The sequence below is a fragment of the Ictalurus punctatus genome, chromosome 29 (genome assembly GCF_001660625.3).
Source record: "Ictalurus punctatus breed USDA103 chromosome 29, Coco_2.0, whole genome shotgun sequence".
Classification (NCBI taxonomy): domain Eukaryota; kingdom Metazoa; phylum Chordata; class Actinopteri; order Siluriformes; family Ictaluridae; genus Ictalurus; species Ictalurus punctatus.
In genome coordinates, this window is record NC_030444.2 from 6,980,010 (window position 1) to 6,997,323 (window position 17,314).

Genomic DNA, 17,314 nt, shown 5'->3' on the forward strand with positions numbered 1-17,314 from the left:
TCGACTCCAACGGCAAATAACTCGCTAAGCGCTAACAGGCCTATTTCCCCGCTCCATACACACAAACATGAAGGAAAACCCGTTTTGTCGCCTTCTATAACAGAGTCGTTAAAGACAAACAGATTTTTAGAAACAACGTAATGTGGCTCTGGAATACGTCACGGGTCTAAACTTAACTTTTTACCGTTGTAATATACCCGAAGTTAACTCTTCAGCTCAAATCTCGCCGCTGCTCTAATTCTCTCTATCTCACCACCCCACTCCTCGCACAAAATGGCGGTGTTCACGTCAATGCAATATCAAAATAAAAATCTTTACTGAATAGACTTTGTAGGTTCCCCTACATTCCCCCCTGCTAAACCCTGCCATACCACTGGACTTCTGTTCAGCGGCTCAGTCCCTGAAAAATAAAGAACAGAGAATGGTTGGAAAACATTATTCACAGTGGAAATCATCAGTACAACAATTACAAGGTTTAAAGTCCTTCAACTGGAAACACTTGAGATACATTCATATTAAAAGAAACTTCCAAAACATTCAGGTTTGCATAGAATTACTTCAAGACATAGTCAGTCCTATACCTAACAGGTAAGGTACCTCTGTTCCGACGTTGGGAACGTCTGGATTCAGGAATGCTTTCATTCTCACTTTCGGCATCAGATCCACCTGAATTTACTGACCCCTGTACAGACTGACCTACTGAATCATCAGCTGACACCTCGTGGTCATGCTTCCTAATGCCTGTGTCATCCTCATCTTCCCCTCTACACCCTGTGTTTATATGTGTGGTGGGTGCAAGTGTAACAAAAGGGGTGGCAAGAACATCAGAGTCTTCCGAGTCAGTGGGTTCCTGTTCGGTATGTTCCCTAGATTTACATCTAAATGTGCAAGGTGGTGGTGATGACTGAAAAGTGCAATGCCTGATTTGATCCCTGTGTACAACTTTACATGGGCCTCCTTTCTCTGGACGAATTGTGTAAACTGGAGTATCTGCGTGATTCTGTTTAACCACAATGTAAGGTAGGGATTCCCAATGGTCTTGTATCTTATTCCTTCCCCTATGTGAATGGTTGCGTAGCAGAACACGGTCACCAGGTCTTATGAGGGCTCCATATGATCTGCGATCATAGGCTCTTTTCCTTCGCTTTGAAGCCTCTTGTGCTGCATTGTTGGCCACTTCAACGGCTATCTTCAACCCGTCGTAATGGTTCCTCACCCAGTCATCCAGATTGTCAACTCCACTGTCATCCAAGTCTCTCCCACCAAGGATATCCATTGGCATTCGGGCATCTCTCCCGAACATCAAGTAGAATGGTGAATAGCCGGTTGAAGCATGGATCCTTGGTCCTAGAACATCCTTGGTCATAGTTGGCCAGTAATAGCTTCGTCTCATGCGCTCAAGCATGCTTCTTGGTCCAAAATGGCCACTATGATCATGCTGACTCTCATACACATTGTAATGTAAGGATTCTGGGACCACCAACTGACAAATTTCTTCTCCGTCTCTTGGGTCAAAGATAGTTCGGAACAACACACCCCTTTTTAGCTTCAGTCGATGGAATTGTCCAGCAAGCGTTATGGGTCAGTACAGCATGGTAGATAGGTGCTATATTAGGATCGATCTTTTGTAGCTCCTCTATATTGCTCCAGCTATAGCCAAGGACTTTAACTGTCACGGATGCCTGGACTGATACCTGTACTTTGTGCTGCTTTTCAATGGCTGGCCATAGGCAGGTGCGCATCTCATCGGAGTCCATCCTAATGAAGTCTTTACCAGAGTCCTCTTGCTCAGGCTCCTCACCCAATGGGATCCTTGACAACACATCTGCATTGGTGTTTTCTCGTCCTAGCTTGTAGTAGACCTCAAAATCATACTCGGCCAGCTGAGCCACCCACCGTTGTTCAACAGCTCCTAAATTTGCAGTCTCCAGGTAGCGCAATGGGTTATGATCAGTGACGAAGAAAACATGGAATAGATCAAATATTCTTTAAACTTTTCGGTCACTGCATATTTTAGGGCAAGCAACTCTAGCTTGAAAGCACTGTAATTTCAGTCATTCTTTTCTGACCCACGCAGGCACCGACTCACATATGCAATTACATGTTCAGCTCCTCCTTGTTGCTGGCTCAATACGGCTCCAAGACCATGCAACCTCCCATCTGTTGTGAGTATGAAGAGCTGGCTAAAATCTGGCTATGAGAGTACTGGTGGACATATTAAACACTGTCTGTGTTTGTTGAATGTGGTCTGGCACTCAGTGGTCCAGTTAAAAAGCTCAACCATTTTCCCCTTTCCTCCTTTACCAACCAGGGCATGAAGCAGCCGGGCCAGCTGAGCAAAACTGGGAACAAACTTTCTATAATAACTCATGTATCCAAGGACTTGTCTCATTTCCTTGACGCTCTTGGGTACAGGCCATGTTTCCAATGCCTGGGTTTTCTCTGTCCACCTGTATTCCCTGAGAGGAGATCAGATGACCCAAGAATTTCACCTCAGGCTATAAAAGAAAGCTCTTGCTGGGCTTTAACTTCAAACCGTGTTGTCTCAACCTGTTGAACACCATTTCTAGTCTTTGACAGTGGCTATCAAAAGCTTTTGAAAAGACAATAATATCATCAAGGTAGATGAGTAGTATGTCAAATGTCAGATCAGCGAACACCACCCCCATCAAACGTTGAAAAGTGGCAGGAGCATTGCAAAGTCCGAATGGCATCCTGGTCCATTCAAATAGTCCAAAGGGAGTAGTGACGGCTGTCTTTCCCCTGTCTTCCTCACTCATGGCCACTTGGAAATAGCCTGATGTTAGGTCAAGTGTGGAGAACAGCTGCACATTCCCCAAGGCATCTAGGGATTCCTCCATGCAAGGGAGAGGATAAGCGTCTTTGCAGGTCACTTTATTCAGCCTTCTATAATCACAGCAAAAGCGCATGCCGCCATCCTTCTTGATCACAATCACAGCCGGTGAAGACCAAGGACTACAGCTTTCTCTGAGGACACCTTGAGACAACAAATCTCGAACATGTTTTTTTACTTCCTGAAACACCTGGGGTGGGATTCGGCGATGTCTTTACTTAATGGGAGGAGCATATACTGTAGGGATGTTGTGTGTGACCGCTGTCGTATAACTGAAGTCACAATCATTCTTTGAGAACACGTAACTGTGCTTTGTCAACAAGTCCTGCAGGTTTTCATGCTGAGTTTCTGTGTATTCTTCAAGGTTTGTTTGCACTGCAACAGGCAACGGCTCTGTGGTGCTTTCCTCCACTTCTACCTGATGTTGCTGCACAGCCTTGACGTGCATTCACAATCTGAAATAGCACTTCCTGTCGGGCGGCTATCTGTTGAATTGCTTCATGAAGCATCTCCATGGTGAGAGGGGCTGAAGAGCGCTCGGTCACTGTAATAATATGAATGGTACCCCTTTGAATGAGTACTGTGCTGGCTCAAATTTAGCCTATTACCCAAAGACACTTAAAATTCAACATAGAAGTAAATACTCAAATCTGCAAACTTAGTTGGAGAAAAATAAGACACCAGCCGTGAGTGAGATGAAGCAAGGTTCCAGATTTATTTCCACCACACGAGATCCACACCGATGAGAATTCTCAGAAGTGATCTGACACCTGGAGCTGAGGCTCCTTTATTTATACAGTGTTCTACACAAATAATACCATTATTTTTTAGAAAGAGCTTATCAAGAATACCATTCTGTTTTAGAAAGGGCTTATCAAAATTACCAGTATGTTTTGGAAAGAGCCTTTCCCGAACACCATTAGGTTTAGAAGAGGTACGACACATTTTGGAAAGACCTTGGTCTCACGGTTATCTCGCGGGTGCAACGTGACTCAACTACCCTTATAAATGGCCCCTCTTGGTTTTCTCTTACAAAACATCTTGCAAAAGGGGGGCCTCGGTCAAATGTTAATGCCACCTGGGGGGCCTTGCCCTGGAAAAGTTTGGGAACCCCTGTCTTAAAGCCTTCATTTTATGCGAACAGCTAATATTTTTCACTTGCGATTAATCAAAATAAACTTATTTAAACGTTTCTAAAATTTACCTCTGAGTTAGCTGCTGCTTTAGCAATCAGGACACATGACACAAAACAGTGTTACTATGAAAGTAGACTTTAATACTCTGAAAAAAGACACACTATTAGCATCACAAATGTAAAACATGGGCAGAGTGAGACCAATTATATATAATTGGTCTCACTTTAGCATCTAACTTTGAGGTAAATTTTGGAAGAGTTTAATTATTTAAACAGGCAACTTCAACACAACAAACTTAACTTTTATCACTTCATAACTTCAGTATTTTCTAAACTTTAAGATAGCAAGGCCTCAAAAGCTCCATGACGCTCGTGCAAGGCTGTGATGGTGTATGGCCAGGGGCATAGCAACTTTTATAACTGGGGGGAGGCACGTCCCACTTACATGTAGAGAAATATATATATATATATATATATATATATATATATATATATATATATATATATATATATATATATATAATTGATCTCACTCTGCCCATGTTTTACATTTTTCCTACATTCTTTTGAATGTCCATGGAATAATATAAAGTATTAGATGCTACAAGTGAACCTTCTACCATTATTTACACATTTGAATGACCATGTAATATGAAGCAATGTATTACACGAAATTAAAAATGACCTTATACAGTATGGCCATGTGCACTGTTTCGACTCAGGACAGCTTAATTTGCTGCTATTGTCAACCAACTGTGATGCCGTACACAACAGCAATTCACCTTTGTGTGTTCGCTGAGAGAAGGCTAATGGTTGAGAGGCAGGAATTTGGCTAATATTTGCTGCAAGCCTTTTAGAACCGACCAATTGGTGTGCGAGGCGAGAATTACAGAGAGGAGTTAAACCAATGCAAACATGCACACACATGATGCAGTATTAGACCATAAGCACATCTTAATGAAATTAAAACCGAATCCCGGACATTTTGTCAAATTTAGAAATCCCGGCTAGACACTTTTTAAGGTCCGAAAAAGAGGACATACGGTCACCATAACAAAAGCATTTCAGAGAACAATTTGTGTTAATTTCTACCAAATTAACTTTGCGCAAAATTTATTTGTGCATGCACCAGGTTGCTCATGTGAGCCACGACTGGCAAGAGCCAGAGCTAGCCAGAGCCAGCCAGAGCTAGCCAGAGCCAGCCAGTGCTAGCCAGAGCCAGCCAGAGCTAGCCAGAGCCATATCTCCCTGCAGTTCTCGCCTGGTTTCCCATTGATGCTAAGCAGGGTTGAGCCGGGCCAGTACCTGGATGGGTACTGTTTGGGAAAGCTAAAGTTGCTGCTGGAAGGGGTATTAGTAAGGCCAGCAGGGTGGTCTGTGTGGTGCTAAATGGCCCATTATAGTGAGGGGGATGCTATACTGTAAAAACAGCACTGTCTTTAAACTCCTGACTCTCTGTGGTCATTTCAAATCCCTAGACGCTTATGGTAAAAGAGTAGGGGTATAATGGCAAAATTCCCCCATTGGCCCTTCTCTATCATGGCTCCTAATAATCCCCATCTCAGGATGGCTACATCACTCTCTCCTCTCCACTAATAGCTGCTGTGTGGTGGGTGTTCTGGTGCACTATGGCTGCATCATCCAGGTGGATGCTACTCACTGGTGGTGGTTGTGGAGACTTCCCCCATACTATGTAAAGTGCTATATAAATGTAACAGTAACTATAATCAAGCAGCTGTCTATATTGTGTTATGCCAAAAAAAAATAAAATAAATGTAATCCTGATAGTATTCCCATCTTTACAAAATGTACCTGTAATCTGATTACTTTATTTTTTTATGTAAATGTAAAGGATTACAGTTACCAGTTTTTTGTATCCTGATTACATAACATGTAATCCCTTACTCCCCAAGCATGTCTTTGAAACAGTGCCTATTAATAAAGTTGATATACTTATACAAAACCACAAGGAAAATTATCTTTTTCAATCATTTATTCAACAGAAATTTCAATAGATACAATACTCTTCTGTGGAAAAAGTTAGTACACCCTTGGCCTCAGAATCTAGTATTGCCGTTTTTAGCAGAAATAACTTCTTGCAGGCGTTTTGCATAATTGTCCAACAGGCTTGCTGCAATTTTTAACCACTCTTCCATGCGATATGCACTCCTTCAGTTGCAAGATGTTTGAGGGATTTCTTACATGTACTGCCATTTCAAATCCCCTCACACCATTTCAATAGGATTCAAATCCAGGCTTTGACTAGGCCAATCCATAACCCTCAATTTCTTCTTTTTCAGCCATTCCTTGGTGGATTTGCTAGTGTGCTTACAATCATTATCTGTTGAAAGGGCCACTTTCAGTTCAACTTCAACTTTTGTAAAGATGGCCTCACATTATCTTCAAGCACTCTTTGATATGATGCAGATATGATGCAGTTCATAGTTGATTCAATGAATGCAAGCTGTCCAGTCCCTGAGGCAGCGAAGCAACCCCAAACCGTAACATTTCCTCCACCGTGCTTCACAGTTGGTATGAGGTGCTTCTCCTGAAAAGCTGTCTTTGGTCTGTACCAAACATGTCTGCTGTTACTGTGGCCAAACAACTCTATCTTTGATTAGTCTGTCCAGAGCACATTATTCCAAAAGGCCTGGTCTTTGCCAATATGCTTATTGGCAAACTGTAATCTTACAAAGGCTTTTTCCTGGCATGCCTCCAGTGCATCTCAAATTTGTGCAATCTCTTTCTGATTGTAGAAGCATGCACTTTGACACCAAGAGTTGCAAGACTTACTAGCAGATGCTGTAAATTTTGAAATTATGAAATTTTGAGGTTCTTGGAGACTTCATTTTGCATCAGATGGTCTGCTCTTGGGCTGTTTTTGCTGGGACAGCAAGTCCTGGACAAATTGTCAGTCATTTGTAGATGATTTTCCTTTCAGTGGAATGATGTATAATCAAATAATTTGGAGATCTTTTTAAATCCCTTGCCAGACTCATAGGATCTTGGCATAATGACACCACACACCTCAGTAGCACAGGGAACACCAGACATTAGATATGAGAGGGGTATAAATAAGACAGGTTCCACCTGCACTCCCTAAGCAGGTTCTAATCACTGGCACCCAATCTTGAGCACCTGAATTTTATGGATTTTAAGGTGTTATAAATGTATGGGTGTACTTACTTTTTTCAATGTGACTGATCTGTTTTTTGTTCACTTAAATTGTGAAAATGATAGAGTGTATAATCTTAAAAATGATCAGGAATGTGGGCCAGAGAGAACATGTGAACTAAATGTGGTCATCTACACTATGTTTAATTAAAATATTCCTCAGGGCATGTTTGGTATCTACTCCATATTTCATGGTGAATAATATTGTGTCTGAAATCATAAATATAATAAAAGTTTAGGAAATAACATTTACAGTATATGATTTTATATTTTGCAATGTGTGTTTGTTCTTCCGGTACACCAACCAACATCCACATGTATACCTACTGGGACCACCTGTTCTACACAGGAGACCTTTTCCTATTGTTTCAAAGACTCATTCTCAGGAACCTAATTAACATATAACACCATAGGCTGAGCCTACCTGACATACAGTTGTTAGATGAGCTGACCACTAGATGGCAGTGTAAGAATATATGAGACACAAATCACAACCAAATCACTCTTTCATCTTCCGTATTTTTTATTTATTTTTTAAAATGTAATATTATAGTAATATTTAATATTATGTTATATTATATTTAATATTTAATACTGTTTTCAATCATTATAAAACCTGTTGCCCCAAACGGTGATACATAAAACTGGGTAATGAATGTAACAGTCAATGCATTTTTTTTAATTAACTACAATAATAAAAAAATAAATAAATAAATAAAAAAACTAAAATTTAATTTAATTTGGCCAAGAGAGTTTAGGAAAAACACTTCTGGAAAAAAGAATGGTGCAGCACAAGGAGGCAGAGAGGATTAAGAAGATGTCTACAAAAATCACAACAAAATGCAAGTAGATTTGCTTGTATTTTCTCATTTGTAAGTTAATTTGGATAAAAGAATCTGCTAAATGAATGTAATGTAAAAGTAATTTGCAGAAGATGGTAGATCTTGCATACCCAGCTCACTGAAATTAAATAAATAGACAGGTAAAGAAACATAAGAAAATAAAAACAAGTGGATAGGAGTGCATTAACTAATAGATTCCCACATGTTCCCAACCCTAGTTGGACTAAAACCACATTTTAGGGAACAGGGAAAAAGTGTCTTGGGAACAGGGAAAACACTAAAATTTGCAGAACAGCGTGTTTTTCAGGTTCAGGGTTTGGGATCTGTGCTGCAACTGATATGAATAATATAAAATTTCCTACTTATGCAACACCTTACTCATGCTTCCAGTCCATTGTAAAGACAAATAGAGGGGCAATGGCTCAGATTATGGCATTTGGCAGATGCCCTTTCCAGAGCAACTTACATAAGTGCTTTGAAGTCTCTATAAATAAATACATCCTCATAATGGTTTACTAGTTCAGAGATTATGAGTTCTATCACTCTAAGATGATCTGAGCCTAAGATCAGGCTCAGATGAAATAAGGGCATCCTTACATGTGAATCATGGAATGTAGAAATAAGTTCAGGAATAAATTATCTCATGAATCTGTTGTGGAATACAACCATTCAACAATTACTGCAGGGTATCTACAGACACCAGACTGTCTACAAGGACATTTCAGTAAGGATACAAGCAAGGATAAAGTTGCTTCTGGCTCCAACAGCAAAATAAAATGAAAGACCTTAAGACAAAGTGCAAAGACCACAATAACTGCAGTATAAACAACGGAATCACTGGCAGGAGAATCATTTGGCAGGAGAATTATGTAAACTTCTGACACGAGTCAGGTCTTAAGTATATCTAAATAGGTGGGAGGACAACAAAAATCAAGTCTGTGTCAAAATATCAGAATTGTCCATCCAGGTCCACAATGTAAATGCAGTCCAATGCACAACCCAAACTGTATTAGAGTGTATTAGATTTTTATCAATTCATTTGTATTAATACTACCAACTAAAATATCACCAAAACATATTGGTATGAGGAAAGGTAGCAAGACCATACAAAAGAGCAATATGATGCGGGAACGACATAGAAAAATAAAATCAAATAAAACCGACCATCTCCAGGGTCCCAATCCCAAACCCAGTTTACCATCCGGGTGGAGTTTCTCTGTGTGTATCTGTGTTTCATCTGGGTTTCATCTGGGTTCTCCAGTTTCCTCCCACTGTCCAAAAACATGCCAGTAGGTGGACTGGCAATGCTAAATTACCCCAATTTATGAATGAATGAATGTGTGTGTGTGTGTGTGTGTGTGTGTGTGTGTGTGTGTGTGTGTGCTTGTGTGTGTCCTTCTTGAGCCCAGTGGTCCCAGGATAAGTTAAGTGTAAAGCAGTTACTGAAGATGAATGAATCGAGATATATGAGAAGGAAAGCTATTGACATCTCTAGTCTCTATGGCTGCAATAATTCCACTTGAGGTTATTAGCTTAGCATTGTGTACTAGGTTTGCACGGTATACCAGTACTACGGTAGTATCATGATAGTAAAGCTTCAAAATGCCACTGTATATATAAACTGTAGTATCATCACTAAGACAGTACCATAAGTAATGTTGTATGTGCGGCAGTTAGTACTATGTTCACTAAAACAACACATCCCACTGCTTTCCCAGAATACACAAAGGTTAGTGACACTTCATTTGACCTAAATTCTGTACCTTAATCTTCCTGTTTGCTTGTAAGTGAACTAACGTTATGCTAACTGCTGTGTGACTAAAATTAGTCATGTTTGCTTGTAAGCGAGCTAACGTTCCCTTTTGGAGTTCATGTACAAATTCAGTTATTTATTCCTAATGATATGTTCGTTCTTAGTACTCGGAGGACAATTTCATTGCTCTAGGGCAGGGGTTCAAAAACTTTTCCAGGGCAAGGCCCCCCTTTTGCAAGATGTCTTTAAAACACATCAAAAATACAGACTACTGAATATATCCCCCTTTTTTTATTATTAATAATTACATCTTACATCTTTACATTATATTACATTAGGAATTGATTGTGTGTGTGGTTGTCTGAGAGTGAGAAAGAGAAAACATACTAGTGGGAGGGGTGGGCTTGGTGTCTCCGACCAAATTGTTGAGGCCCCCCGGGCGCCCCCTGGCGGCCCCCACTTTGAAAACCACTGCTCTAGGGAACAATAGGTGAAATATATGGCACACTGTATTAATAGCTTGACAACTGTATGACAAAAAATTGGTTTGTCTTTTTTCATTTATATCTATGTATTTCTGTAAATTTGGTTCATTTTGTAGATTTAAATTAACACAATATTGCTTTGTATCGTGATACTTCAGCTGGTATAGTGTCATAAGTTTTGTTTATGGTATCTTGGCAACCCTATTGTGTACACAGATTAAGTTTGTGTGTACAAAAAAAGCAGGTTTCTGTCAAAAGTCATTTCATCAGCTGTATAAGATACCAATGGACAATATATAATTTGATCTATTATATATAGTATACTGCATACAGTGGGATATATTTGGTCTGGACTCTTACACTGAAAAGTGAATTAAACAGGAAGTGAGGCGTGTCGGTTGTTGGCAACCTAAAACTGGTTTGTCCTCTATCTTCCAGTAGCCTCCGGTACGAACATTTAGGCATTCGAGCTGTCTTTTTTTATTCTATATTTTATCTTTACATTTTGTTTTATACTTGAGTGAAATAATGGCTGGCACTTTGGCCCGTAAAGCTGTAGACCATCTCCGTAGCAAGGAGTTCAGGGACTATCTGATGAGGTAAGTCGTGGCTAGCAGTAGCTCTTCACTTAGGCGGTGCAGGCGAGTTTGCTAAGTACGTTAGCTAGCTCCATATCTACCTAGTATAAATTCAGGTCATTCATGATACTTGAGTAATTAGCGAGATGTGTATCGCAATTTTACTTGCACTCGAATTTATCAACGTTTGTCATATTTAGATAAGGTTGACGGAAATTAGCTTTGACCGAACTGCTGAAGGGCAAGCTATGGCCAAGTCCCAAATGGCTCACAGCTCCCTGCTTAAGTACACTAGGGTTGTATACGAAATAATGACTTCGACATCCTACCTAGTGCACTGTGTGTTAAAGTGACGGGTAATTAGCGCAGAGTCTCCTCTGTTTACATGTCAGCAGTTGCTGAGAGTGCTGACACACAACAAGCAAATAAACAAGTTATATTTAAAGTAAAAAAAAAAAAAAATCTGGACCTTTTCTCCAAATTAAATGAATGTAGGTCTTTAGCAGACAGGGTGGATTAAGCTACCTGGCCTCTTTTTTCAGGTCATTTGTTGTCATGAGAAGGTTTTATATATATTTTTATTGAGATCATTTGCAATTTGCTTTTCACTTCACTAATATTTTCCCATGCTTTCTTTATTTCCTTTTCACATGGGACCTTGAACATCAGCACAGTAAGTGTGTCTTCTTTACTATGCTTTTATAAATTAGGAAAACACTTCGAGATATGCCATTCTAGGAAAATAATCCACGAGAGGGTGTGGAGATGAGGCCTGCGTGAAGCAGAGTTACTGTTCCCACCCAGAGTTGATTATTTTCCTATAACAGAGCATCCTGAAGTGTTTTATTCCTCTCCTAACATAGTGATTTGCAAACAGCTACAACCTTTCATTTATGAATGAGTGACACACAGTTCTTTTTTTTTTTTTTTTTTTTTTTTTTTTTTTTTTTTTAAACAGTTAACTTGATGTTGACTTGTTAGTTCCTGTTGTTACTTGTTATAACACCTATAAGCAGTCATTCTCTCACCAACCGCACTTGAAGTTAATAAGACAAAAAGCAAGCAGACAAACATAATTTGTCATGTTACAGAGAATCCCCAAAAGTCCTCTGTGCTGAAGACTTGAAGACAATGACTCCCCTTACAGAAAGCATCACCATAATTGTTATTAAATTACATGTTTAAAAAAAAAATAAATCAGTTTATCAACTGTAAATGTGGAGGGTCCATCCACTTTAGAAATAATCACGTGTTAGAGTAATGATAATATAATATTAAGAATAATAAACAGGTTAATCAATCCGTACAGGATTTCGCAGAGTCATACATTCTTGATTGAATTAAAACTGATGGAATTTGGCGAAATTGCAATTGCACGAAATTGTTTTGTAAGTTTTTAATCTAAGATAACTTGTACAGTGCTCATTTTGGGGCCATGTAGCTGTGGGTAAATTGACTGAAACAAAGCCCCCATTAAACTGTGCATCAGCTTCCATTAGCATGTTCATGACCTGTACGCTGCATGTCACAAACATTAATCAGCATTTAGGTAATGTTTCTAGAAATGTCTGATTGAATGGATAGGACTATACTGATCTGATTTATTCATTTTCAGCACTTTTGGGGTCCAGTAGCAAACTGGGGGCTGCCGATCGCTGCCATCAGTGACATGAAGAAAAGTCCAGAAATTATCAGTGGACGAATGACCTTTGGTATGTGATTAACCACTGTTTAACTAGTTTCACAATCTGATACTTTATCTGTGGCTGGTGTGTATACACTCCAAGAAGTATAAAATATGGCGTCTTTATTTTTTCTGTATCTGTGCAAAGTCAGCTCCAGAAGTATTGGCACCCTTGGTAAGATTGTGATGCAGTTTTGCGTTTTGATTTTTCAGTTAAAGATTGTTTTGCACCCATATTGTTCATAAATCACGCACAGGTCTTCAACAGTAAAAGAGTGTGGAATCTGTAAATGTTTTATTTGTAATATTGAACTTCAACATAATTAAGTACTGAATGGCTGTTGATTTAAATGGATTTAATGCACTGTACATTTTTCTATCATTATTGTTTATAATAATAATCAATAATCAATACTGAATGGCCATTTGATCAAAAACAAAATGGAGGTCTCTGACTTTAGTACAGTACCACATTTTTTCTTTATATAAAGGTTTTTTTTTTTTTAAGATTTCTCTCAATTCCCATGTGAGATTAAGTTAAATAAAGAAAGACTTTTTTTTTCCATAACCCTTTTAACCGATCTTTACAAGAGTGCCGATAATTCTGAAGCATTTTTTAAGTAATAGATGCCTCTAGGCCTTTAGCCTTAGTAAATTATAGGTTTCAGTTAAACTTTTTGTCTATCATTTCTTGTGTTATTTATTACCTCATAGACATAAAGGCTTAATTTTCTCTTTTGTTAAGACCATTGAGGGAACACTGGCACAAAGGTTGCCTTATCATGCTTTTGAGATGTTTGATACGCTTTATTATGGCATGCTGAGTAACGATAAAAAAAAAATGTTTGGTTAAAGCAGCACTTCAGGTTCAAGTGGAAAACTTCATGAAAGTGAGTGAGGGTTCATTAGCATTTTGCAAACTTTGTCGTATACCCAGTAGTCTCCTTAGCATTTTATAAACAGCATCTTGTACTGATTTTACAGTTTTTTCACTATATTAGTATTAGCTAGTCTCCTCTCACTATTAACCACAACTGTATTAGCCATATCTTTTAAGTGAAGTATTTTCACAGCATGTTTGACTTACTGTTTTACCAGCTCTGACCTGCTACTCGCTTTTGTTCATGAGATTCGCCTACAAGGTACAGCCAAGGAACTGGCTCCTCTTCGCCTGCCATTTCACCAACGAGGGCGCACAACTCATTCAGGGAGGACGGCTTATTAAGTACAAGTAAGAAGTCATCGTCGTTAACTTCTTGTTTTTATTATAACATGTTTTACAGTGTGTCCCAAAAGTCTCTATACATAGGGGAAATTAACACTTTTTAGCAAACTGTAACTTTATTTATAAAACATCCTCTACATGATTGCTGATTGTTTCTTTGTAAACACACATTGGGTTGTCTCTCCCAGCTTTGGCTCCGTTTGGTAACAGTGTCGTGTGTGTGATGTGCTTGCCATGTTTCTTCTTGAAGTCCATCACAACCTTACGACAGCTTCCAGATACAGCCATGTGAATGATTTCAGTACTTTTTTCTTTCATCAAAGTCATTATTAAACACTATCATACTTATATAAGTAAGTATGAAAAATTTTGCATTTGCAAGAGATTTTACTATAAAAGAGTTACTTTCCCCCCATGTGTGGAGACTTTTGGGACACCCTGTAGTATAGCTGTCTTGTGTGAAAAGAAGCCAAACTTGTGCACTTTTGCACTCCTGTGACAACTGGAAATGTCACTAATTCATGGAGAAGGTTTTTTTTTTTTTTTTTACCTTCTGCTTTAATTATGTGTTTAAAATGCCCTTGCTGTGTTAGTGAGTTTAATAATTAGCTAGTTTGCTAACAGTGTGACCAGATCAGTGCTGTTGAGTCACAGGACAGCTGAAAGTGCATTTTATTGAACTGTCATCAGACAAAGGTAAGGGCTTTTCAGGAGATTTTTGCCAAGCTAACACCAGAAAGATTTGGAATTTAGAATTTATTCCACAAATTCATTTGAAATAATCTATATAGATACTTACCTTGCTCAGTGTGAATTTTTTTTTTTTGCACTTTTAAATTGTTTTACTTTATAAACATATCTTGTATTAATTTGTTAGTTTATAAGTTTGCATATTATTAATTGTGTGTGCCTGTTTGTGTATATATATCCACCCATGTGTTCATTTATATGCTTTTATTCATTTATTATTTAAAGTGGTGCTTGAAAGTTTGTGAAATTTTTCTACATATCTGTATAAATATGACCTAAAACATAATCAGATTTTAGTCCTAAAAGAAGATAAAGAGAACCCAGTTAAACAAATGAGACATAATATTATACTTGGTCACTGATTTATTGTGGAAAATTCAATATTATATATTTGTGAGTGGTAAAAGTGTGTGACCCTTTGCTTTGATTATCTGGTGTGACCCCCTTGTGCAGCAATAACTGCAACTAAACATTTCCGGTAACTGAAGATCAGTCCTGCACATTGGCTTGGAGGAATTTTAGCCCGTTCCTCAGTATAGAACAGCTTAAACTCCGGGATGTTGGTGGGTTTCCTCACATGAACTGCTTGCTTCAGGTCCTTCCACAACATTTCTATTGGATTAAGGTCAGGACTTTGACTTGGCCATTCCAAAACATTAACTTAATTCTTTTTTAACCATTCTTTGGTAGAACGACTAGTGTGCTTAGGATGGTTGTCTTGCTGTATGACCAACTTTCTTTTCAGATTCTATTCATAGACGGATGTTCTGAAATTTTCCTTTAGAATTCACTGGTATCATTCAGAATTCATTGTTCCATCAGTGAGTGCAAGTTGTCCAGGCCCAGATGCAAAACAGTCCGAAACCATGATACCACCGACTCCCAGATTTCACAGATGGGATAAGGTTTTTGTGCTGGAATGCAGTATTTTCCTTTCTCCAAACATAACGCTTCTCATTTAAACCAAAAAGTTTTATTTTGGGCTCATCTGTCCACAAAACATTTTTCCAATAACCTTCTGGCTTATCCATGTGACCTTTCGCAAACTGCAGAAGGACAGCAATGTTTTTTGTAGAACAGTGACTTTCTTCTTGCAGTCCTGCCATGCACACCATTTGTTGTTCAGTGTTCTCCTGATGTTGGACTCATAGACATCTTTCTTCTTAGCCAGTGTAAGAGAGAGCTTTAGTTGCTTAGAAATTACCCTGGGTTCCTTTGTGACCTTGTGGGCTATTGCACGTCTTGCTGTTGGAGTGATCTTTGTTGGTCAACCACTCCTTTTGAGGATAACAGTGGTCTTGAATTTTCTCCATTTGTACACAATCTGTCTTACTGTGGGTTGGTGAAGTCCTACTCTTTGGTTTTATAACCTTTTCAGCCTGACAAGCATCAACATCTCTTTTTCTGAGGTCCTCAGAAATCTTTTCTTTTGTTCCATGATACATTTCCACATACATGTGAGGCTCAGACATTGATAGATCCCTGTTCTACAAATAAAACAGACTGCTCACTCACACCTGATTGTCAGCCCATTGTTTGAAATCACCTGACTCAAATTCAAATTAACTGTTAATCCTTGAGGTTTGCATACTTTTGCCACTCTCAGATATGTAATATTGGATCATTTTCCTCAATAAATAAATGAACAACTTTGGGGTGAAAAAGTTCATAATTAATTCAAATTAAAGGAGAGAAAAGATTGAAACCCCAGTCACTGAATCAGTATAAACTATGCTGGGTGTTATGAGACCTTCAATTCTGTCAGTGGTGTGTTTTAAATAATTGTTTTATTTGTATTCTCGGCTTTCAATTAATTGTTTATTAGCTTCTAGAGTGTTTATTAGTTGAGTAGGTATAGTCAAGTGGAAAAATTTGCTAGATACTACACAATTAGATAACGATTTTAGATTAAATGTAATTTTTAAATATTGCTTCAATTTTTGGAGTTGAAATTTGGGTCAGGTGGTCACACTACTTGCTAACTGGGTAGTGAGCTAAATAGTAATCAGAATAAAGTAATGAATGTAATTTGTAATTAGCTTCATGAACCCAAAATTAAAAACATTTGGCATTTTGTTGTTCTTTATTTATATATTGCCTTCTTGGTAAGTTGTTGATCTTCAATTATGTTGACTTTGCTAGCAAAGTATTGGAAATTTTTGAGAACAGCCTTAATTCCATAATAATTATATCTTCTTTCTGTTTTTTTTTTTTCTTTTTTTTTTCTTTACAGCATGGAGAAGAAAATGGCAAACTGATGAGCAGCTGTTAACCACCGAGGTTTTCTCTGTGCAGATCATAGCTTTCAGAAATCATATTTCAAATACAGAAAACACTTAGATTTTTATCTGATTAATGATATAAATACAATTGACTTCCCATTCTAAATGATGAATAAAATGTATATATAAAATGAACTTGACATGTTAGAGGACTGTTACATGCACATTTCCCTTTTTTTTTTTGTTTGTTAGTTTGTGTTTTAAAATGTATGGTACACTTCAAGCTACTGATTTCTGGAATTGTCGTGTAAGGTAATTTATTCTGAAACATGGCTGAGTGGTGGATATCAAGTTAAACTCACACGTTGTAGTAAATAAAAGTTGAATTACTCTAATATCTTGCTGATTTGTACTTCTTGCTATATTGCATTATCCCCCCCAAATACAGGGGACTGTTTTGTGTCTGCAATCAGTTAAATTGGCTGCACAATTAGTGGGCATATTTAATGTGATTACCAAGAACAATGTAAAACTATCAATGGGGACTCAAACTTGCTGCATGTGTGATTAATTATGCATTAAGTAGGTTAAAGACAAGTAGATGCATAGAAA

The 17,314-nt window shown here is 38.2% G+C and overlaps 1 protein-coding gene across 1 annotated transcript; it reads left to right on the forward strand.

Moving 5' to 3' along the window:
- Window positions 1-10,622: 10,622 nt before the first annotated feature.
- mpc1 (mitochondrial pyruvate carrier 1) lies at window positions 10,623-17,094 on the forward strand. The gene is given in 5 exon segments (NM_001200925.1): window positions 10,623-10,842; window positions 11,491-11,494; window positions 12,437-12,533; window positions 13,604-13,736; window positions 16,714-17,094. Coding segments are annotated over 5 exon segments (330 nt in total). The 5' UTR covers window positions 10,623-10,771; the 3' UTR covers window positions 16,739-17,094.
- The last annotated feature ends 220 nt before the right edge of the window (window positions 17,095-17,314 follow it).